Source organism: Pseudopodoces humilis, chromosome 3 (genome assembly GCF_049639895.1).
Source record: "Pseudopodoces humilis isolate 2021_Gansu_Grassland_sample_001 chromosome 3, ASM4963989v1, whole genome shotgun sequence".
Classification (NCBI taxonomy): domain Eukaryota; kingdom Metazoa; phylum Chordata; class Aves; order Passeriformes; family Paridae; genus Pseudopodoces; species Pseudopodoces humilis.
Window position 1 is genome coordinate 65,906,811 of NC_142202.1, and position 25,416 is coordinate 65,932,226.

Consider the following 25,416-nt stretch of genomic DNA (forward strand, 5'->3'; position numbering starts at 1 on the left):
CAAAACTACTGGAAATGGTGCATATAGGTCCCATATCCTTTAAAAGAAATTATGTACACAGTTCTTTTTATGTAGAGCCTAATAGATTAAGACCCTGTCTGCTATAGATTGCCACCTTTCTCTAAATTCTACATATTTCCCTCACATACATTCAACAACATGGAAGTTTTGACCTAAATTAACTATTTGTACCATGTCATGTGTTAGCTGATGGAGCCAAGGATTTCAGGATAGCGGCATATCCCCTGCTATAGTGGCATATCCCTTACCTTTGTACTCCCCATCTTTACTCCTTGGAACAGGAGGTATCTCCTGTCACTGACTATAGAAGTGACCTGCATACATAGGGAGGGAATCTGACTTTTATAGGACTAATTTTAGGATAAAATATATCCTAAACTGTCATGAAGAAAGAACCCATTTTCAGTACTTCATTTACTGCAAAGCTTTGTCCAATAAACACTGAACAATCTGTGTTACATCTCATTGTGAATTTGTATAGAAATCAAAGCTTTCTTGCACCATTATGGTACTTTTGGTCACAGCTCAAGTCTTCATCCTGAATTACAGAGCAATTGAGCTGAAGTCTTCCACTTCTCAATTACTGAACTATGGTGGGTTTTTTCTACATCAAGTGTTTCATATCCAGAATTCTTGATGACCTAGTCCTAGTCAATGGTTTTGATTGCATTTCTGCAGCCAGACATCTCATGATAGAGACACACTAAAGGAAGTTATACAGCATCAGAAAGAAAAGTTTCATTCAGGTAGCATCCATTTCCTCCACCAAAAAATGTACTTTTCTTCAATTCCACAATATTCAGCATATATTTAATGGGTTGAATTGGATTTAAATCCAAACCTGAATCTGGTGTTGGGACAGTCTGATTATAAAATAACACCTGCTATTTCGTGAATGCTTTGCAAGAAGCTTGTTTTGTGTGTTCTCTTCACCTCTGTAACACCACCAGTGAATATTCTTGGCTTTTCCAGAAACACAAATAAATATGTATTTGTGAAAAGATTATCATGGCACTTGTAAAACACTTTTTAAAATTAAAATAGCTATCTGAAGGCTTGCAGTATTTTTAAATAATCTTTTTTGCTTTTGGTCTCAGTTTACACAATGAGATGTGCACTAAACAAATGAAAGTTGATTAATGTATTTTAATGGATTTCCATTAAAGAAACTTTGGGCTCATACCACAGGTAATTCTGAAATCCCATGAGATTTAGTGGCATAGTTTCATTTCCTTCAGTTATCCAGCTACAGCAGCAGGCTACTGCGGTTAGTTAGCTTATGATATTTGCATGTTTTGTTGGTTTTATTTTAAGAGGAAGAGAAATAAAATTCCATAATATGTTTTATTTATTTCCTGAGGACTTTCACTTACACAAATAGGCACTAAACATTTGAAATTTACTTTCCAGAGCACAACAGTAAAAAACTTAAGAGTTTGGCTTAGTTTCATTTAAAACAGTAAAAATTGACCCTGTAAACATTTCCATAGGAGGTAGGATACATACATTTGACAATCTGTCAAATATGAGAAAGTAAACAGTTACTCTGTGGTCCTAATAAATAATGAGCAACACAGGCATTAAATAAACATTTTATATATATATATATATATAAAAAAAGATATAAGTGAAAGATTAAAATAGCATTTTTAATAAATTAGGAATAGATGTAATAATTTCTTTACAACTTATTCTTGCGTGCAAGAATCACTGGTTCTTTCTGCTTACCCTGAATTTCTGACTGAAAAGCTGTAATGGTAAGAACAATCCTGAGAGATTCACAAGCAAGACCCAATCTAAATATAGCTATTTTTTGTGTGTGAAGGGCTGATAACATTGCTAAAATGGGTCCTTTAATATGTAATACTTTTATCTTCCACCAACTTGGAAGGGGATTATCATCATAGCCTTAATGTCGGGGGTTGGAAAGTAAGCTTAGGGCACAGACAGGCCTCTCCCAGTTAGGTTCCTCCAGCAGCTGCTCCCATGAAGACAGTGTTGATTGGTGGTAAAGATGGCACCATATCTCTGCTTGCTGAGGCATGGACCTCCAGATTTTCCTGGGAAGGGAACTGACCAGATGTTCCGTACATACACTGTGAAGAAGATGTGGTTTGCAAGCTTGAAGCTGTGGAAAAAAAAGTTACCATCATAGCAAGTTTTCAATGTATTGAATTTAACAGAAATCACAATCCAGTTTCATTTGATGGAAACTCCTGTCTACCAGGCACATCATCTGAAGAACAGAAATGTCTGATCTTCTGTGCAAGATTACTGTGCAAGCAGTAGGAAGATGTAATCTTGTGTAGAAATAAAGTGTCCTAGTTTATATCTTCCATGTAACCCTTTTTGAAATGTGAGACCAAACTGATATGCTATTTGTTTAAAGCATATACCAAAACAAGCCCTTCGGGATTGGGTATTTCTGCCTGAAATTCACTGTCAGTGGGAGCTTTGCCTAATACACACAGTTGTTGAAGCATAGGATGGGGGACCAGAGCACAGGAAGTATATACTGAGACACCCCTGACCCAGGACTCATTTGATCTGTTTGACAGTGAGGATGTCCAAGAGACCCTAGAAAAGCCCAGTCTGCTATTAGTTTACTTAATAATTAGAAAGTGCTTCCTAATACATATTTTTATGCAACTCAGGCCAATCATTCCAGTCCTTGTGGACAATGGCTCATAGACCTCCTTATGGAAGAAAATTTATTAAATTCAGTTTTAAGGAAAACATATCTTATGATACATCCTAAGTACCAAGCTGTTTCATCTCTATGTTGCATTTCATATATTGTATATGTGAGCTACAATTTAATACTCAGCATTTGTTAGGATGCCAAAAATTCATAGCTGCTCCTCAGTTATTGGCTATACTTACCCATGGGGGTCCGGCAGACAATTGAAGGTGAGGACTCCGTGTAGTATGAGCCTGTTTGTTTTCTTCTGCTGTCATCCAAGATATTCAGTGGATCATGTATATCACTGTAGGATGGCAGTGGCCGAATGCTGCTGACACTGCTGATTACAGAAACATGTTGATCCACCATTGTTCCAAGTCTGTGAGATTCTGAATAATTTATGCTGTTTCCATAATATCCTAATTGAAGATTGAAAAAAAGAAAAGATGAATGAAACTACTGGCTAGCGTATGAGCCTGTGATAACCTTGGAAAAGCAGTACTTTTTACTGGATGAAGCCCTTCACAATAAGATTACTTATGTACACCCACAGCCTAGGAAAATAAGCAGCATATGTAAGGACTGACCCAAAAGAGAGGTGGTAACAGGGAAACCAAAAGATGGTAAGGGTTCAGTCATTCCTTCGTTACAGAAAATTGCTCTTTCCTTCCAAGTTCAGAATCAAACATAGCCTGCAATCAGTGGCCTTAAGAGACACCTTTGGGGAGTCCTATCCACAAAGTTCAGTGCTTCCTTCTGAAGCTTACAACCAAGGAAAGCATACATGGGAAGAAAATCTGCAGGGTAGTATGTACTCACTGCATAGAAAAATCCAGATAAAAGTAACACTTCCACTGTGTCTTTCCTCCAGAAGAGGGAGGTGTTTTGCTGACTGTACCCTGAAGCGGTGATTTTACATTTGAATTATGAGAAATGAAAGGGACAAAGTCCCAAACTATTGCTAATGCATATTTTTATACTTCTTTTCACCCTGTCACTAGAATAGTCCATTATGCTGGTTGCAGGGGTAAGCTATCTTGTGTCTACTCTGTTTCATAGCAAATGTTTTGGGGGCTTTTCAAGAGACTGTTAAACCACAAGGTCATTCTGGTTTTGCTTCCTTTGTGCAAGATATGGTGATGATACCAAAGGAAGATTAGCATAGAGCAGCAGATACATTTGAGGTCACCAGAGGAAAGTAAGTCTTTAAGTAGCTTATGAAGTTGCTTTACAATCTCTATGTGTTATCAGAGAAGTGGAAAACAGGAATGTATAAATAAAAGCTGGAATACATCTTCCAGAGAAAAAAAGGCAGAGAAAAAGTGTTTTCCTCCAGCAATGAAAGAGAAACAAAAGGAAAAAGAAAATATGTAATAATACCGTTGGAAGCATTAGCAGGATAAGCTGTTCCTGGACATGTAGATACTGAGTTGTTCAAGAAATTGAAACTCCCGGTATTCAGAAACTGCATATTGTGTGTGTCCTGAGACATGCCAGACGGACCATAGCTGGAAGGGGATCTGGCATTGTAGGGAGACACAGCACAACTGTTGCTGAAGTAGTCTCTGGAGAACTGCTGTTCACTCAAGGCATTGAATCGGCTGGGCTCTGCTCTGTGGTCGTAGACTCCTGAAGTGGAATGGGCCTGTGTCCTGAACATAGCCTGGTAATTAGAATTGTTTCCATAATAATTCTGATTAGTCTGTGACAAAGTCTGGTAAAGGGGTTCTGAGTAGGAAGAGCACTGTGAATGTGTTGATAACATGGGACCTATGCTGGGAGGTCTCATAGCCATTGGTCCCTGGTTGATAACACTTCCTCGGCTGACCATGGCTGGTGAAATGGGTGGAGTCATGAGGTGACCAGTGCTTTGAGACAGCTCCATTTGATCTGGAATAAATAAACATTAGCCGTGATTAGTGTCCATACCTCAGTACTGCTGTTAAGACACAAACCCTCTAATGATGTGCAGATTAACATTTGAAACTTTTACAAAAGATATGCACTGGCCTCCACCTATATAATTCACAGCTTCTATTTCATGGCTTCAGGCTATAAATCTTCCTCCTTTCATTCTCCAGCTTTGAGGTGCCACATTCAGTGGGAATTTCCAACAGTTACAATCCTTATGTGCTCCAGGTTTGCTGTTCATTCTCTTCTCACGAGAACCTCACCAAGCCCAGAGTTCTAAGATAGTTTTACTATTTTTCCAAGGGGAACTATTACTGGCAGGGTAATTACAATTGCTGACTTCTGTAAATCACCACAGAAGGTGAGCTCATGAAATGTTTACTAGATGTCTTCATAAATGTGTGTGGTCATTGCTCCTCCTACAGCAACATGTTACCTCAAACTCAAAGACCAACAGGCAGATTAGGGAAGGAGAAGAGTTGATACACACCTGTCAGCTGCATACTCTCCCCATCTCCTGTGGTGAAGGGGTTCAGCCCAGAAGATGCACTGCTGGGCTGGCCAGCTGACAAGGGCACGTAGGTTTGCTCTCCAAGGCACTCGTTTTTGACTGAAGTGTCACTGGGCAGAGGAACGGCTTTGTTGCGATTTGCTAGGAAGCAAGAGCTTGGTGATGCAGTGAAGGTGGCTTTGCTTGCATCTGGAAAGGAAAATGAAAACCCTTGTTGGCTGTTATGTAACCTCACCACACATTAATTCTGTATATATCATTTTTCCTGACCACAGATCCACATCACGCAGTATCAGCTCCTTACTGAAGCTATCATAGTGAAGGTATGAATCAGATTTATTCCCTTGAAGTAAATGTCAGCAATGAAGTCAAGTAAAGAGAATTAAGAGTGAATCAGGATCGACATTTCATCCTAAAGAATTAACAACGCTAACTTTAGAATGTTTGAACTCTCTTTTCATATTGTTTTCTAAAGAAAAGCATTTGCAATACTCCAGAGCTCTTCAGCTTTTTGCAGACTATTGATAAAGTCAGTTTTGCTGTTCTTCAGAGGAAACCATGATTTTTACAATTTTCAAGTTTCAAGTACTTCACATCAACACATAAGGATAAGGCAACTGTCACACAGGCCAAGTTTTTCTCCTTTTCGAGCCTCTCTCCCCTGGAGGCTGCATTGAAAGTGCAGCATCTACTGTCAGAGAAATTCTACGCACATTTCTTGCAGCAAAGTGCAGATTTAGAGTAACAACAACCAAAAAGTTAAGGATTGACCCAGTGTTAATGCTAATGCAAAACAATTCTGCAAGTTTCTGAAGTTTCAATGGATTTTTAAGGATTTGCTGGGACCATAACTTGATCCGAATCAAACTTCATTCTTTTTATAGCAAAGGACCTGGAACATATAATTTCAAACTGTCTAACTTTGAAGAAGCCTGGTAGATGCAAAATGTTAAGGATATTGTTTTCAAATAATTTTATTTCTCTTCCATAATACTAGTATTCATTATATCATTATATATCACATTATCATTATATATATCACACTATATATTATATATCACATTATCATAATACTAATATTTAATAATACTTCAGACACATGGTAAATAGGGTTCCAAACTTGTTTTCCAACATTGAAGGGATATTTGCACTTTGGTAACATTTAATAGATTCCTACTTCAAGCTGTTATTACATATTTAAGATGTGGGGAGAAACTGAATTAGGAATTCCTGCCCTTTCTGCTGCTTACACCTCTTTTCACACCTCAGTTCATAGCACTTCAGATGTACCTACAAGTCTTTGCTGCATCCAAGATAATTTCAGTGACCCTTAGTATTGACATTCCAATGAAATGTTATGAAGTGAACTGTGGTAGGAAGGTGGGAATGAATTGCTGAGTGACTGGTCACAAACTTTACAGATGAATTTGTTTCAGACAATGTTGCACATAACCACCACACCTTCAGGAGAACGCAGTAAACTTGCTTCAGCTTAAACAAATACATAAATTTTGAAACATACCAGTACATGCAAAAGAACCAAGCTCTAGTTACCTAAATTCTTCATGTATTTGTCCAGTAGATTCTGGAGTTCTTGTTCTTTGTCGTTGTTGAACTGTGTCTCCATTGCAAGCAGGATGTACTCATCTAGTAACATGCGGATCAAATGAAAAGAACCTTTTGGAGGAGAAAGAGAGAGAGAGTAGCTGAGTTATCTCTGTGACCATCTCTCACCACTCCACAAGAAGCCAGTGAAACAAACAAATAATTGTGGACTTTAAATGACCTGGTAAGACCAACAAGGAATAGTGCCTAACTTCTAGCTCTAATCTCTCTTTGCACTGGCCCACCTAGCTCAATTGTTTACTGTCCTGTAGGCTATTTGACCACTAATTACATCAAAGAAAAATACTGATGAAAGTGAGACATGCTTTATACTTGAAGAGAGCACACAGTGGAACTAGATAAGGCTGAAATTTGCTAGAATGCCTCTACTCTATTTCTGTTTGCCTTGTGCTAAATAACCAGACAATAACTGGTAAAGTCTTTGACCTTATTTCAAGGATATATCACATTAAAAAATGTGTCCCTACAGCCATTTCAAATATCCTTTGAATTTCAGATAACAAAGTACCTATCACTAAACATATGAAATTACATACTAGAGTTTCTTTCACTTGTTCTGCTATCTTCTCTCTTACATAAGGTTCTGAGTGTTCCCAAAAATGTAAACATTCCTAAAGATGCATGTGTGAGCTTTAATTTTTAAAAGCCACAAACACTTTTAAATTGATCATCTTCTGATTCCAGAATTGTGTGGTGACTGCCAAATTCCTTTTGTTTTTACTAAAATATACCATGAACAAGAACTTATATTCAACAGTACTTTTTTGCCAAACTGATCCACAGGTAAAACCAGTAATTTAAATATTTTGTCTCTTATACTGAGATGTGCAGTCATTGCCATATTAGAGCAAACAAAGTTTGTAGCACTTAAATGTCAAAGCAGTATCAAAACAGCAATTCAAAAGAAAAATACCTTTTGAAAATAAACCTGGGACACAGATGGCCCGCAAAATATTACTAGCATTTACTGTGAAATATTAGTTTGAAAAATACATCACACAGTATTTGTGGCTTTGGCCAAAGAATTTTTAGATTAGGATGGGTTCCTCAGCACAGGAAATGGTGGAAAGCTGGTAAGTGTTTAACTTATATGTACAAAATATGAGTGGTTTTATAAAGCTCAGGTACCAAAACTTGATGCGTTGTTTAGAGTTAGGTTATGCATCACTCGAGCACCGAAAAAGCTCCATTTCAGAAGGAAGTCTTGAGCTCTCTTCTTTAAAGACCTCCCATTTTGCTTGCTTGCCTGAAAGAGAACAGTAAAGTACTGTTAAGTATGCTCACTTGCTTTCTGCCAACAGGTGAGATGAACTGAATATCCTTGAGAGTTCAAGGTGTCTGACTCAGGCTGATGTGGCAGAGTGAATTCAAACTATCTGATGCCTGATTCAAACTATCTCCTTGCTGTGTGACCTAACTTGGTAAATGAGAGCAGCCTTCACTTTTTTCAGTGCAATCATAGAATGTTGTCTGTCAATGTTGGGTGAAGCAAACTGCTTACTGCTTGGGCCCTGATGATAAATGACTCCATATTCTAGTATTAAAGGTGTCAAGGAAGGAAGGAAGGAAAGAAGGAATATCCCACCCTCTTACACTGCTATTCCATAAAAACAGGGAATATAAATTAGTCTTTTTACTTAAATTTAATCTGTATAATAGTAGTCAGAATTTCCCTTATTGGTATGTTACTATCATGATGATCAAAGTGATGCTTTTAATACTGCATATTTCATACAGTCACTTTGCTCTGGCAGTGATTTGTTTGTGTGGTAACATATGCCCTGTTAGTTTCTCAAACAGCAAGCAGAAAGAAGCTGTTGTGTAGGTTTGACAGTAGCCACACTTTAGCATGAACTGAAGGCAGACAGCAGTGGAAGGATTACATGTTCTGTAAATGATTAGCTTCTGCTCAAGTTGACTTAGCTTCATATCAAAACTTGTTGGTACTTCTTCCCTTAAGTACAGGAAAACAATGCTAAGAACATCTTGTTCTAATAGTTTACAGTAAACAGAGTCACAAATTGGGTAAATATATTTTACTTACCTATAAGTAAAAATCCTTTCTTTTGTTCTGAGCTGTAGTTTATTAATCCCTACACAACTACATGCATATAAAATACTTGGGATGAAAATGCATCTTGGTAATTGGAGGTGGGCAATTTGATGGTGGAATCCCATCAAAACCTTCAATTACTGTGTTAAGCACCTTACAAAGCTACAAAACTGTATCTTCCACCCTGAAATGTAGAAATCCTTCAGGAGACTAGCTACTTATGAATCCACCTGCTGCAGGAACTTGTACCACACACAGTACCACCCAAATGCCATGGAAGAGAGAATTGCTTCTCTAAGAAACAGCTTTTGCTCATCACCTTACTCAGAGCAATCCCCTGCAATTCTGCGGGCACACATAAGATGGGAGGGTTTCTGTCACATACAATTTGTGAAAGTGCTGACTTTCATGTTTTAGCTACAATACTTCTTAGTTTGTCACACACATAAGACTGCTCAGCATGATTAATCTGAACTAATATCACCGGAATCTTTGGCACCAAATGACAAACTTCTCTGTCACAGTAAGGCAATAAGAGCAGAGGTGAAAATTCCTTGGGGAAAATCAGTGTGACTGCAAAAGGAGTAAGGGGAGTAGGATTTGGTCTGGAGTCAGGCAGAACATTTGAAAGGTACCTTGATAACCCTTTGCTCAACCACAGTATCCAACCATTCAATAAATGATTCCACAGTGGCATTCTTCTTTAGAAGGTCCTTCAGTTCTTGGAACACTGTAATAGAGTCATCTACCATGTAAAAAGGAGAACATATCATGGCACTCTACTCTGAACACGAGAAAAAGCCACTCACCAGCCATATGACAATATTGTAGCATGGAAAGGAAAATAAAGGATTAGAGAAGTGAAGAAATAAGTAATTTCCCAGCAAAGCAAGCACACACACACTCATCACACACATGTATCTTAATTACTTAAGCATTACAATGATACAGGTTGCAAGACAATGAAGTTTTATAAGAAAATAAAAGCAAAAGAAGATTATTGTATTTTCCATTCCTTTGTAGAGTCAATCATGAAAACCTTTCTAATACTACATTTACTAGTAAAGCTTTCTCTGTAATATGGCAGATTTGCAGCGTCTTATGTTTCCTTCATACCTTACAAGTTTCTCACTATAGGATATAATTTCCTCAATTCTCATTTTCAAAAAAACTGCATGAATAACCAGTTATTTCTCTTGTTCTTTTCTTTTTTAAGCAGTGTGAAAGAAGACAAAGAATAAAATAAAAAATGACTACACAAAAAAAGTAGGAAAGGGGCAACTCAAATGAAAACGTGAATGAAATTGTGAATCATTAAAGAGAACAAACTTTCATAATCAAAGTAATAATATTTACAGGACAACACACTCCTATTCCTTTCAAGAAACTCTGAACAACATGACTCCTATGACAAAGTTATCTTTTTAATAGAGAAAATGGCTGTATCTATTTTTCAACAATGTATATGAAAATGAACTACCTCAAAATTTATAGGTCACTCTATTCTGTGTATGAAAATAGCTGCTACATTAAATAGAAAATTACATCTATTTTAAAAGCTCAACTTTCAGAAGAAAATATGTTTAATTAAAAAAAGTAAACTAGTTCAAATATTCATTTTATTAAGCCATAATGAAATGATATTTTGGATAAATCTTTCAAGAACTGATCTGTCCAATATCCCCATATAATTAGGACCAAGTTCCAAAAGAGGTTTTCAAGTGATGTAAATGAATTTTTCAACAACCATTTAAGTTATCTAGGTGGGATGACTTTCCAGCACAAGCTTCTGTTCTTGTAGGACATGCTAGGGCAACCAATTTGTTTTCTTAACCTCCTGAAGTTTATGGTGAACTAGATTAGAGAATGCAGAGTCTACGAGTGCCCTGTCTCAGTCAGTCCAGGTAGACTGGTGTGGCACAGAATGAAAGAATTAATTACTTTTAATGGTCCAAATATGTTGCCATGGACTTACATTCACTGTAGGCTTCCCCATCAGAGTCTGTGCCGCCTGAAACTGCAAGAAGGGCCTGAGAACCAATACTATTCAAATCAACTTTTTCAATATCCGACACCATGGAATTCACCACATGCTGATCAAAAAGAGCTGGTCGAGCAATCTGCAAGAGAAAGCAAGGTAAAATACTGAGATCCTATTGTGGTTTTGCCCCAGCTGGCAGCTAAGCACCACACAGCCACTCAACCACTCTCTACCCTGCCAAGGGATGCGGGAGAGAATTAAAGGAGTACAAGTAAGAAAACTTGTTGGTTAAAAACAGTTTAATAATTTTTTAAAAGAAAGAATAAAAATAATAACAACTACAACAACAATAATAACTTAAAAGTTTAAAAGAAACACCAAAAAACAACAGAGAAAACTACAGACCAACAAAGAACAGTGATGCAAATGAAAACACTTGCTCACCACCAACTGACCAATGCTGACCCAGGTCCCTGAGAAGTGGTCCCCTGCCAACATTTCCACAGTTTTATTACTGATCTGTGGTATGGAATATCCCTGTGATCAACTGGGGCCAGCTGACCCAGCTATGTCCCCTGCCAAACTTCTGTGCCCCTCCAACTTACTTGCTGGGCAGTGTGGTGTAAGAAGCAGAAAAGACCTTGGGTGTGTGTAAACACTGCTCAGTAGTAACTAGAATAGCCCTGAATTGTCAATAGTTCCCAGTACAAATCCAAAATTTAGACCCATACTATGATGAATAACATTAACTCTATCACAGCCAAAACCAGTACAGGCCCACACCTAGGGATCACCCAAAAAACTGCTCAGAGAAGAATCTTATTATGTTTAATTTTATTGTCATGGCTGGGTTTATCACAGCTCTGATGAGATAATGCTTCCCTTTCATTAGACTCCTGGTGCTCTTCTAATGTGCCTTCCTATCAGATTATCTTCACAAGATCACCCATATGCTGCTTTTGTATTTATGAAAGAGAAAATCAAGTCAAGATGAATCTGTGGTGTGTCTACAGTTACTCACGAGGACTACCACCTCAAAGCCCTAGCATGGAAGGAAGTTCCTCAAAAGGCATTGTATCCTTTTGGGTAATCTATAAAACCATCACACGGAGGTGACTCCTAACTGCAGATACCTGTATCCTGCTGACATAGCCTTGGAGTCTTCAACTACCTGTCATTCCTTCATTCTTTCTTCTCAAAACTCAAACAGAAATAGAACAACATGGACAAGACAGTGAATCTTTGCTAGGCAAGAAGAATCATCTGGTATTTTCCAATTTGGTACTAAACAAAACACACATATATTCCACTTGATCATTTCATTGGAAAAAGTTCCTGTGATGACAGTTCATTATAACTATGGTCTTTGCTCTCTTTTCTGGTACATAAGATTGAAGATCTGGTCAAATCTATTTATGTTCACTTTCTAATTTCATGGCTAAAACTACAAGATTTAGGGCTTTCAAGGCTGAAAAACCTGAAAAACCCTGAAAAAATAATGCATTGTATCTCATAGCCAGAAGGGTACATTGAATACAATTGACACATTTTTGAATGTATAATCTTATTCTGTTTACCTGTGCCAGGTGTAGGAATGACGTCTGTCGTTTCAGGGAGGAAACAAATCTTCGTGCAATAGGCAATTTCTTATCTATCAGGCTTTCCGGTAGATTTTCCAAAGAGGAAGCAACCCACTGTTCCCAGTTTTTTGCAAAACTTCTTATATCTGCCAGTAAACTATAAGGGAAACAAAAAGTGATTTAGAGAATCACCAATAAAAATTTGCATTAGCTAAAATAATTTGGTTTCAATATATGGCTAACAGACTTCTGAACATATCTAGAAATTCCTCCTCAGGTGTTACCAGAAGAAACAGGAAATGACCAATCATTGATCTATATATTGACTGCATATTGATACATACCTTCTCTGGAAAAAAACTGTGGGCCAATTGGGACACTAAAATGCTATCTAAAATTTTAAGGCTGCTCTATAGCTGTCCTCAGAGCTGGAGCTATTTTGCCATACATAGTCTACTGTTCTAAAAATGAGCATAAATACTGTGAGGAAATTTCTCTAGAATACAGAATTACTAGTATTTATCTGGAATATACCTACAAATCAGATTGTATCATGATTATTTTCAAATACCTACCTTTCTGGCATTTCTTGCATTGTTGCAGGGATGAGTACATCTGTAAGAACCTTCAAAAAGTTAACAGAAAATGACATCATGCTTCCACTGGTCATTTATTCATTCATCATGTCTGTCTTGTCTACTTAGATTGCAAAGTGATAAGTACAGAAAATTTACACAGAATATAGCCATTCAACATATTGTCCAGATAATTATATGCCTGGATTTTTCCAATCACTCTTAGACAGGAACATATGAGATATTTATATACTTACACTGCACCAATTGTATATTTTCTTGTATATCTTCACAGCAGTAAAATGAGAAAAAACAAACAAGATATGCTATTCCCCATGTCTTAGAGTAGGGAAATCCATAGAAGTGAGATGCATAAACACTTTGTCTTTTCTAGCATCACCAAGTCTCTGTAAAGCAGATACTCAAGCATCCCCCAAATCCTTGAAAGCTGTTGACTCCTTCTACCACACTGGACATGACACTGCAGGCATTCAGTTTAGCCATAGAGTTCCCTGTTGCTAAGTGTGGTGTGGAACAGTTTTGGAAAAAACCTGTGCCATCTGGCATGACATCTAAGGAATGTTACTGTGGAGGACAAAGTTGTTAGACAATATTCCAGAAATCTCCTTTCTCTGTTAATGTAAAAAGTTTGATAACAACCCAATGTAATTCCTTCTTTCTTCTGTCAGTTGTGATGTAAAGAATATCTAACATGATTATAGATAAGAAATAGTGAGAGACAAAAAAGAGGCACAATAGCAAATTTATGATCTTTTGAGAAATTTGGTCTTACTCAATCTATAATTTAATGCTTCTCTAGTATTTCTTCTTCTGTCACAATAAATCTATCATAAAAAAAGTTAATATTTAATCTATTGAGATAACACATTTAGACCAGGAAAAACCTCATAAACTCAGGGTACATTATAACCTCTACAAGTAAATGAGGCTTAATGACCCATCTCCCGGGTAGTAATTATGATTCTTGATGCTAATTACCTTTGCTTTACTATTCTACCTAAAACATTTCTTACTTTACAGCTTTATATGTTTCTAAATAATACATATTTTCTTTTCTGGATTTCTCCCCATATTTTTATACAGTAAAGAAAGACAGATTACAATCAGGCATCAGAGCTAAAAAGTTTCAAGTCTTTTGCTTTGACTGATTGGTGTTTACTATTAAGCCAATAGTTACTTCTTCTCATCATCAATATGTGATGCGAAATCTGTTAGACATTTATATGAGAATCCTTTTCTATTTCTATGGAACATCCTATCAGAGCAACTTAAAGTACTTTGCATCTACTAAATAATCATCTAATCTGACTTTTCAGATGAAAAACTCAGGAAACTTTGGTGGCATTACTTTGTTGTTTCCCCAGCACTCTATAAATTATTCCTGACCATGCAGCACTCCCAAGGGTTACTTAGTTTCAACTATTTATGTGGTCATGCTGTGAGTTAGATCAAAGATCTCATATGGTATAAAATCTCTGTAGAACAAGTATTCCTTACTTTTTTTTAAACCCTGACCAATTTAGAGCGTATCAGTTTTGCTGGTACATCTAGCAGCACGGGAACAGAAATGAAAGGCAGCCAACAGGAGGGGCAACTTAACCCAGTATTGTTCCAGTTTGGTAACATGAAACCATGGCCATGAAACCATGAGCAGACTAGCATGTGGAATCAGCGATGTGCCATGGACTCTCTTTCTGGGTAGAAATCTTTTCAGTGAAAACAAGGCTTCAGTTTTCATCCAGGATTACCTCAGCCTTGTCAGTGAGCACATGAGCATTTCTTTTTCCTACATTCAAGCAAGTAGGTCAGTGTTTCACTGTTACTGTGCTGCCCGGTCACACATCAGGTTTTCAGCTGAGCTGAGACTGGAGTTCAGCTCTTATAGGTGCCCATTTTATTTCTTTATTTCAATGACCTCCTTGCTGATTTACAGCAGAAAGCAGTCATGGCACCCTGTCATTCTATCTTCTTACAGATGCAGAAGCTCTACGGTGGGTGAGATTATTCATCTAGCTTAATGCTTAACTTACCTTATATAGTATTGAGTCACAGACACAGAAAATGTCAATGATGATGGGATTTTCAAGCAGAGGAAGAAGATGGTCAGGCATTCCTTGCCAAAAGTGTAATAGGAAATGCTGAATCTAAAGAAATAGGAATCAGATTCATAGACATAAATTAAGCTTTCTTGGCTTCCCATGCATATGTACCAAGTGTGTGTGTTCAAACAACCTTACCTCTTCAAAGTTCCCATTAATTGCATTGTCAAGGACACACTGACAGTGTGTTTTGTACATCATGATAAGAGTATCTACCTGTTTTGGAAGAAAGAAATATTAAACAGAGTTTCTTAACTCTTTACTGCTACAGTGGTCTAAATTTCTGCCTTGTGTAGCTAGTATTTAATCACATAATATAAACTGTATTGCAATGGATATTTACAAACAGGCAGCCTGTATATCTAGAAGTGATGAGGACATCACTCATCACTAGTTTTATCAACAGCTTTATGTCATTATTATTCAAGCATTATTTAAGTCATTGTTTAAGTCAAGCACTGATGCTGTGGTCAGACAGTAGCATCTGAACCCGTATACACTGTGAAAATGTGGATAGTAAAGTAAGGCAATATCTAGATCAGTCAGTCAGATGGTAAAGTAAAAGTTCACCTTTCTGAAGCTAAGATTAAGCCCAAAGAGCAGTGCAAGTTAATCATTAGGCTACTAGAGGCGTCTATGAGTGTTCTGAAACATCATCTAGTTGGACAAATGAGAAAATAGCTGCCAGTCATTTGGTCAAAGTTTAATCACTGCCTCACATGAACTGAGCTTTTAGAAGCAGAACTCCCTTTCATCTCATCAGGTTACTTTATCTGAATGGAGTGTTCTCTTATTTAAACAAACAAACAAACAAACAAAAAAGAAAGTAGCAATTTTTAAAAATTGCAGCAAATTATAAGACAATAAATATACAAACTATTTTAAGGAAGGCAAAGTGCTAGCAAAACCATTCTTATGGTCCTGAATCACAGAAGGTTTGTCACAGCTTATGAAGTTCTATAAGATTTTGAATGAACCTGGTGCCATCTTATTACAGTAGGTTCAGGATGCAGATTTCTTTGAAAATAAACCTTTCTGACTTTCAGAGCTGCTTCTCTAACTAAGTACCTTTGAAAAGCAATAGCACGGTGTGAAACTGAAGAACATTTTAAAGAATTGTTTTTGAAAGGAGTTGATGAAATATAAAGGTCAGGTAAGTTCTCTCCAGAAACATTAAATCCAGGAATTACCCATCTATTTTAGTAATTATGGACTCTCCAGACATCTGAGTTGCAAGCAACTCCTTAAGAGTTTAATGCAGGAGTCAAATTTCATGTACAGGCTGTCTTCAACAGTACCTAAATATCTTAGTTTCAATAACCTTTGGTCAGATAAGCTGAAGGAGGGAAAAGGGAGTATGAAAAGAAAACAGGAATTAAGAGAACAAGAGACAAGGAAAGAACAGCAAGGAAAGAGAATGCAGGAGACACAGAAATTCATTTTTCCCACAGTCTCCTCATAACTTGGTAAGCCTGTCCCCAGACAGTCATGCACAATGCTGCTGAGCCAAAAATGAAGAGAGAATGAATTGCAAGTTTTTCTCCATTGTTGGAGCAGTAAAAATCAGTTTGTTTATACTGCTGTGTTGGGTCTTCAAGGAACCTCAAACATTTGTCAGATTTAAATTTAACGAGAATGCTTTCTATATGAGAGATATCACTTCACTGATGGAGACTATAGCAGCAGGTGGTACACTGCTGAGTATACCAGTTCTGGGGCTTTCTTTTGGAAAGGCAAGATTTCCAGCTAAGATGGCTCCTTTCCTTTAGTTTCTCCCTACAGGAATCCTAGGCTTCACTACTTTCTCAGAACTAGCTTAGGAGGAGGGGCTTGCAAAAAAAAAAAGTTTTAAAGCACTGTGTCTCAAACCAGTCACCATTATCACCTGCACTGAAGACTAAATTGAAAAGTTCAAAGGATTTCTAGCACAGTGTAGCAGCTTGTAAGGTGACAATCAACAACACAGATGTAACACACTGGCAAAGAGTCAAAGACATAAAACATAAGAGATAACTTCCAACTGAAGAATTACCCTTAGGATAAGTAATACCAAGTATTTATTTGAAAAATTATTTAAGTAATTTAAAAAAACCACAAACACATTCAGATTTTCAGTCGCTTTTCAAACAATTAATGAAAGAGAGTAAAATTCATCTATTTGTTGTGAATTATTTGTTCTGTTCTAATCAGAACAAAATTTACCTTAAATCCAAAGGCATTTGCAAAGAATACAACTCTCAGTTATTTGTTTATTTTGCTCTCCCCGTCTTACATACCATCAGTTTGTAAAATACTGGGTCAGTTAATAGGTAAATAATTCAACCACTTTTCCATTGGAAAGCCGGTTAATCGGTGTTAGTAAAGGTTTGCCCCCTCTATAAATCAGTCACCTCTGTTTGATTATGGACATTTCTGTCTCTTTCATGTCAATACCTCAAAGGCTAAGATATGAAGAAACATTCTGTGGCAAATTTTTGATCTCTAAGACAGAAGAGAAGGAGCTCACTTTTTACCTTGTCTTTAGAAAGGCACCCTTGAAGCAAAAGGTGTTGAGCACTTGGAAACTCTGGGAGGAGTGTTCCAGTTTTGGAACTCAGAGAATATTTACGAGTAAAACCACCCTGAAATGGAAGGGAAAAAACAGGAACATTGAAATAGCTAATACTGTTACATATGAAATCAAAAATTCATGCTAAACTTGTATATTATTTCATGAGTCTATTATCTGAATACAATACTTGCATTCAGATAATCCTTTAAAATATTTATGCTTATCCAGATCTGGACCCCAGCTGAGGAAGGTTATTAAATATGTATCTATAGCTAAACTCCACTGAATACTCTTAAAGTCTCAAATGCTATGATTAAGATGAAACCCTCATCCTCAAGAAAAGAAATGCAATCTGTGTTATGGTTCTGCCCTTAATGGCTGAACTGTAGTTATTCTCATAGGATTGCATTCAAATCTAAAGAAGACCATTTCGATGAAACCCTTCATACTATTTTAGCCTGACCAGTCCTTATGTCAAGTCAGTGTGCAGAGCCACAAGCTGGCCTTCTGCATGTTCCTGGGGAAAATCTTATTACTTCTGTGCAGATTCCCTCTGAACTAATGACTGAAATTTATGATCTTGCATAAGGCATTTGAATGGAACTTGAAATGACCTTTTTGTACCCTTTTGCCTACAGGTAGATTTCACTGAAGTGGGAATGGTAGGTATATAGTGCAGCATATAGTGTAAAAGTGTGCAAATTAAACTATTTTTCTGTAAATGTTGACTCATTAGTTGGAGGGCAGTTTCAAGTGAAATTTTCTCAAATACTGAATTCATAAAACCACAGCTGTAACTGACTTATTCAACATAAATATAGCCCCATTTTTATAGGGTGATATGTCTGAAAAAACAGGCAGCAAAAATCCAAAAGCATATATCATGTAAAGTAATTTTGCCTGTACTATCTCCTGTTCAAACACATATAAAGCTCTTAGTAAAAGAAATTGTAGACATTTAGAAACATTACTACTTCTTCACGTCAATACTTTCGTAGCGTTATAATTGCCTATCAGTATAAGGAGAGTATTTTTTTTAACAGGAGTAATCTTAATGATTTTATTATGCAATTACCCATGAACTATATTAAAAGCTCTGATTAAAAGGGATTTGTTCATTTTAAAAAAGGCAGTGATGGTGGTGGGAGGTTTAAGAGAAGATAATCTGCAATTTTTTTTACCTTGCTAATGGACTTATATGACTGTGCCTGAGTTCTAGGCTTAATATTTTAACCTGCTGCCACTTGCCCTTTCAATTTAATGCCATCTGTTTCTAATGGCCATTTAACATTAAGATAATGACAGTAATATTATCTGCCTAATTAACCATGCAGACTCTAATGGTGCACTAACTGGTTTAGATAAAAGAATTTGCTGATATCTCCCCCTACAGAGAGAATACTAGAAAATGTGATAAAACATACCAGAAGTAAACAGTGTCCCTGGCACTCAATAAGTGTTCATTCAAATGCCATTTACTCAGTATATTTAGACAATCAGTGCTTTAACCTCTTTTCAATGTCTTTATGTTCCTGCTGAGAATTACACCTTATGCAATTGTTGTAAATCTTTTTGGAATTCCTAATTGCATGTACTTTCAAGCAAATGAGAAAGGACGTATCTATCACCTGTTCCCACTAATGAAAATGTAATGCTTAAGTTTCAGTACACTGAGATTATTCTAATTCAGTTTGGAAGACATTTTTTTCTCTTACTACCTGCTTGAATAATTTCAGACAATACTGAGCTACACAATTAAGGACTCACAATGATGTGCCCTTTCTCATTTATTTCCACTGACTTATCTGTGAACATTTTTTCTGAGAGGGTAAAGGAGCTTTGGGTCAGAAATAAGACAGATTTGTGGGATTGTTTCCAAGACAGACTGGGAATGCCACATCTGAGATGGAAGAAAATATACACCCATTTATGCCAAAGATATATTTCATCCCAAAACTCTGAACAAATGAATGCTTCAGTAGTGCTCATGAATATGTTTGGGATATCCCCCAGCATAGCACTATCTTATTTTGATAAGATAGCAAATTATCTGAACAGGGAAAATGCAACAGATCTAATCTATCTGAACCTCACTAAAATACGTGACGTGGTGTCACTATGGGAAATGATTAGTTATGCTGGTGAGAGTGGGGATTAGTAAAAGAATGTAAAAATATTTAAGAAACTGACTAGGTGACATACTAACAAGTTGTGTTGACAAGGAAACTACTGGATTGAAAAGGGATTGAAGTGCAAATTCCCATAGATCAGACTTGGGGCTGATTTGACTGAACATTTCATAGATTAAATTGGTTGACATGAGTTAATGAAATCATCAACAGAGGAAGACCAAGAGGTCATGTAGAAAGACATGGATGGCTTTGAGATAATGGTAATAAGGGGGATGAAAATCAATGGAGCAAAACTACACTCTCAGGGGCCAATAAAAATGTCTGCTATCAGCTAGGAGTTGCTTATCTGGAAATGAAAAAGGTGAAAGGCTTGCTGTGTATCAGTTGATCACAGAAGGTATATTTAGTCTAGTAAATTAAATGGTGTCAGGGAACATTCCCAGGCAATACTGGAACAGTAATACTCAGAATGGCCTCTGGCATTATTTTGGTCCATGCCAATTAGCAGTATCCCAAACAGCTCCAGTCATATTTAAACATGTACTGCACATTAAAGACATTTTTTCATGGCAGTGTGGCAGAGATGTCCCTATGTCCTTTTGCAGGTTTAGGAGTTTAATAATATGGATGCAGGATATTCCATGCCAGTTGAACTCAGTACCAAAAAAAAATACTGTAAGCAACCCTTAACCTTTAATGAACAATAATCCATAATTTTCTACTACAAATATGACAAGAATGACAGTGACTATACCATAGTATACAGTAGTAAAAATATAGACTACTTATGGGGGGCTGGAGGACAAAAACCAACAAACCATATCCAGTTCTAAGGTTCATCAGAAGGGATATTTCCATTAGGAATTGGAAACACACCATTTACAAGACTTTACGATTTATTTTATTCTAAAGATATTCAAGAACAAGTATGGTGGAAGGTTATAAGGCTGATAAGAAGTTACTCAAAGCTGCTGTTTGTCCCATCCAGCAAGCAAAAGCAGCGAAAAGACATAACAAAATGTCATGAAGAGCAAAAAATAAAGGCAATACTGACTAGGAGGCACAAATTTCAGTTTATTTAAAAAAAATTAAATCTTTTCAGCTTCCAGTCAGACATACAAGATTCTGAAAAAGCCCTCTTGCAAAAGCAACATGTAGAAAAAATAAAGCTAGAGTTTGATCCTTTGCTTAAATACGGTTATGGGTAACTGAATTGCAATGGGAACCCTAAAAGATGTTTTCCAATCTTATTTTTCCTTGTAGATTTAGAGGAGCAAATACTCAGCTTTGTTAAAAAAGGTCATGCAGTCAAATATTTAATGAAAAATAACGTTGCAATTTTCAAAGAAATAAATGTGAAGGAAGCCACAGGTCACATAATATTTGTATTACTGCAGAAGTAAAAGGAAACAGGTTACAGCACTTACCTCATTCTTTAGCTTGCTTCCAGAGAACCTTTGAAAGTAAACACTTTTGATTATTTTTTCTTAGGCAGAACATTTGTAGAGATTATATATATGTATGATCTATTAGGAAAATTATCATATTTTTCCAAATGCTATTACAGGTTTTAAAGGTTTTTTTAATTTTTTTTTTCTTAACTTCTTTCGCTGATTTTCAAATACCTGGGGATAACAGGAAACCTACTGATGTCTTATAAAACATGAAGATTAAGACCACTGACTAAACACTAAAGTATAAAATCCAGTTTCACATTTTTGTTTGGATTTTTGCCACTTCACAAACAGCAAAAGGGTAGCATATGTGTAAGTCCATAATGTCTTTATAAGGAAATACAAGCAGTTTTTGACAGAGCTGAGTAAATTGAGAGTAGAAAAAGTATATATATAAGTTAAATTTCTTGGAAAAATTAGGATATCATAGTGATTTCCCATTCTTTTTTACTACAGTACTATTTTGATGCAGTGAAATACATTTCTGAGATAAAATATTCCTTAACTGGTCAAAATGTGTTGCAGTATAGTGAATGTCCTATTAAGAGTCCAATTGAGAGATTCCAAATGAAGCCACTGGACTATCAGACAACCCCTTGGTGCAGAAACCAGAAAGAACATTTTAAATTATAACTACTAAAGTAGAGAATGTGTAATAATAGCGTTTTTAATGGATCAGTATAATGATAAATGTTGTTTGATTATTGTTATTTCCTGTACCACTAGCTGCCAGCTGATAAGATACTGTGGGCAATATGAAGTCTCATAATTATTAGTGGCAATATCGTTGTTTCCTGCTGTTGAGATGCTCTCTGGCTGTTTCCTGCTCTCTAAGATGCTCTCAGAAATCCAGAGGCTGAGCAGTTGTGGAATTCCACCTGCCCAGGCCTGGCACAGGTGTCTGACAGTTCCCACCACATGATAATCCAGCATGTTACCTAGACAGTTCCCTTGTGTGCTGATAGTTAAGTATAAATGAAGGGATCACTCGGCTGATTACAATGTGGATCTAATTAACTTCAAAGCTAGATGTATTTGTTTTGGACTAAGGGTTTCCACATGTTCAGCAAAATGTACACTGCATGTACAGCAAAAATGTGATGCAGCATCTGCTAGCACTGCTCTTCCAGAGCCTCAACGACTAGAAGAGACATAAAGGACAGATTTATGGATCACTATCTGCTGCAGCCAGGAACTGGGAGTTTTGAATCCCTACACTGCCTGATTCTTTCATTATCCAGAAGCTTTTCCTTAACCCTAGGCTACTGCATCATTCTCTTCACACAGAAAAATCCAGCTACTGTGATTGGCCAGACTGTGCAAAATGAGTATCTGAACTTCTGTTTTATTTCAGTTAAACTGCTGGACCCTGAAAATTCAATATCTCATACAGGACAGCACAGGTTTTAACACAAAGAAAAGGTTCCTAATTAGTAAATCAAGTGAGTCCTGAAAATCTTAGAGATATCTATGCCATCTTTATGTGAGTGTATACTTTCAGAAATCCAGCCCTGGGGAATTTTGCAGAACCTCCACTTTCTTTGCACTCATTGCTACTAGATTGTTCCTGCCTTACATAAAGCCAAGGAGTAAGAATTATTATATTCCTTTAAATTAAAATAACTGTCTTTTAGTCAACAAAATGAACAATTTGTTCAAGATAATTCTGTATTATGAAAGAAAAATACACTGTGTACCATCAACACCTCTACAGTTCTGGATACACACCAGACAAAGAAATAGAATATTCTAATCTATGACACCCTAAGTATTGCTGTGGAGAGAATCCTTCCTTTTTAAGCATCATTGTCAGTGTTACGCTTAAATTTTACACTTGTCTTATTGTTTGCAAAAGGTCTCTTTGGATATAACCTAAATCTGCCACCAGTCGAACTTTCTATATGTGATTATAAACTCATTTATTCCTTTCCTTTCTCAGAGTCCCACTTATCCAGGTATACTGCCACAGACAATGAAAGCCGTCATTCAAGCCATATGTGAACAGAGACATTTGTTTTACGAACTATTAATCTTTGGCAAACCAACAGGCAGCTATCGTAACGTATTGATCCTGCTAGCTGTCCCTTAAATAAATATAATTAGAGCTTCCTGGGTTAGGTTTAAACTGATATTAGCTAGTCAAAGGACCTGTAAATATTAATCTACACTGACCCCTCCCTCCTACCCCACAGGTGCCAGCTTCACACCATTCTCCAGACGTTTCATAATGGAAAGCTGTCCTGGGGAAAGAACTCACAGAGTGTCACACAGGCAAACAAAATTAGACAAGTGTTCTGGAAATGGGATTTTGCTCCCTCATACAAACTTGAACAAATGTTCTGCTGCTAAAAGCTGACAGCTCTACACTGACTGTGGTGGGGTCAAACTGGAAGACACTAGCAAAATATAAAACATCAGCCTTTTAAACACTGAGATAACCAGCAACTCTAGTTCCGGTAGAAACAAAAATTAGAGTCCTATATATACGTTTTTAAGGGAAGGTTATAGTTAAGCCTTTACTGATTAAGTCTCAGAAGTTATTTTACCTGGTTAAGCCCTTTCCAGAATACACAGAATGGTAATATGCGCTGCTTTCTTTAATGCCAATTCCATAATAGTGATACCTGCAGAAAAAGAAAAAAAAGAAAAAAAAAGAAGCATTTATGAGTGACATTATAATCATACAGTATACCAAGCTGTCAAATTAAAAGTAAAGAAAGATGTCAGACTGATTTTAAATGCTTTCCAAAAACTTTTCTAAACAGGCTCTAAGAATTCCTTTCACTGACATGGAACAAAATCTAGTCTCATAGAAAAGAGTATTGTCATGATTTGATACAAGATTCAAGGGTTAAAATTAATATACTTTCTCTCTTACTAGAAGAATGTAGCTAGAACAGAAAATCCAGAAACATGTAACATCTCTTTTCCCTAATATGCCTTCTGTTTCAGTTCATTTGTTTGAAGGGGTGCTGGGTTTGATCTATCAGGTTCATTTTATCTCACTTGCCACCATTACATTTAGACAGTCCCTCAGAGCCTTTCTCAGCTGCAAATAGCTTGCCAGTGCACTTTATAACTCATTGTTCAGTCTCCTATGATTAAAAATGGTATGTCATTCATTCATTATTCTGTCAGGTCATAGGTTGACTAATTCTAAATTACTAAGTCATTTAGGCACTTCTAATCCACATTTGTCTCCCCTGTTGCTCTCCTGGAGATTACTGCTCCCAAATAGAGACTGAAAAAGGAAACATGCCTATTGCTCAGGCTTTGCAGTGCTCACACCCAGCACCTTAACCAAAGACACCAAAGATGCAAAAAATATTAGGTTGGTGCTAAGAAAACTGGCTGTGCAGTAGCTACTTACTGCTTTCCACTGATTTTGCTACAAAGTAAGTGACCTCTGAGAGAAGGGCAGGAGAGCAAGCTGGGGGCAGCTCTTTCCTTACTGGTCTTAGCAAAGTTTGCTTGACTTCATCTATCAAAGTTGATAGGCCCTGTCTTATAAATTCCACTCAACAGACTTAAAAACTGATTGTGATAAACCAAATTTGTCTAAGAATGTTATGGATAGAATAGAAAGGCTAATTTGCTTTTTACTAAAATTAGCTTGAAAGTACCATGGCAGCTGGTTTAACTGAGCTGCTTCGAAGCAGCACTTTCCAACACACTGCACTGATTTCGCTGAAACTTCCTGAAAGCTTCAAGAAATGCATTCTTAAGACACAAAGCCCCAGCAAATAGTTCATAGAACAAATTAACAAAAGTGTTAGTCTCATCTCATCTCATCTCATCTCATCTCATCTCATCTCATCTCATCTCATCTCATCTCATCTCATCTCTGCTGTTCCTGGTGATGACTGTTAAAAAAAAAAAAAAATCACAGTATTTTGTTTGTTCTTGTATGGAACTGTCACAGGTAAGAACAAAACCCTCACGTGCCTTATATTTACAAGGCTGGTTGAAGTCATTAGATACAAATTATGACTAAGAAAATGTTCATTAGGATGATCTATTTGCCTAGCCTAGGTAGCTTTGACAATCTCAGCTGAAATTGTTTTTTCAGTTTCTGTTATTGGACAGTCTGTTGTGTGCATTCAGGATTTTACAGCCAAGAAACATGACAGAAAGTGGCACCATCACTTTTACTGCTTTCCTGAAACTGGTGAGTCTACACAACACTTCTAGATCACTGTAGCATCTGTCAACCCCTAA

General features: G+C 36.8%; 1 protein-coding gene across 1 annotated transcript in view; it reads right to left on the bottom strand.

Annotated features, from left to right (window-relative positions):
• Positions 1-1,860: 1,860 nt before the first annotated feature.
• Positions 1,861-25,416, bottom strand: part of RFX6 (regulatory factor X6) — a 32,349-nt gene continuing 8,793 nt past the window's right edge. The window contains exons 5-19 of the mRNA XM_005518617.2: positions 23,745-23,822; positions 21,172-21,199; positions 17,575-17,682; positions 15,200-15,277; positions 14,993-15,106; positions 12,942-12,991; positions 12,364-12,523; positions 10,781-10,925; positions 9,441-9,550; positions 7,881-7,998; positions 6,681-6,803; positions 5,106-5,315; positions 4,085-4,594; positions 2,905-3,123; positions 1,861-2,149 (exon numbers count right to left, since the gene is read on the bottom strand). Of these exons, the coding sequence (XP_005518674.2) occupies positions 1,983-2,149; positions 2,905-3,123; positions 4,085-4,594; positions 5,106-5,315; positions 6,681-6,803; positions 7,881-7,998; positions 9,441-9,550; positions 10,781-10,925; positions 12,364-12,523; positions 12,942-12,991; positions 14,993-15,106; positions 15,200-15,277; positions 17,575-17,682; positions 21,172-21,199; positions 23,745-23,822 (2,218 nt within the window). The 3' untranslated portion in view covers positions 1,861-1,982. The remainder of the gene's footprint in view (positions 2,150-2,904; positions 3,124-4,084; positions 4,595-5,105; positions 5,316-6,680; positions 6,804-7,880; positions 7,999-9,440; positions 9,551-10,780; positions 10,926-12,363; positions 12,524-12,941; positions 12,992-14,992; positions 15,107-15,199; positions 15,278-17,574; positions 17,683-21,171; positions 21,200-23,744; positions 23,823-25,416) is intronic.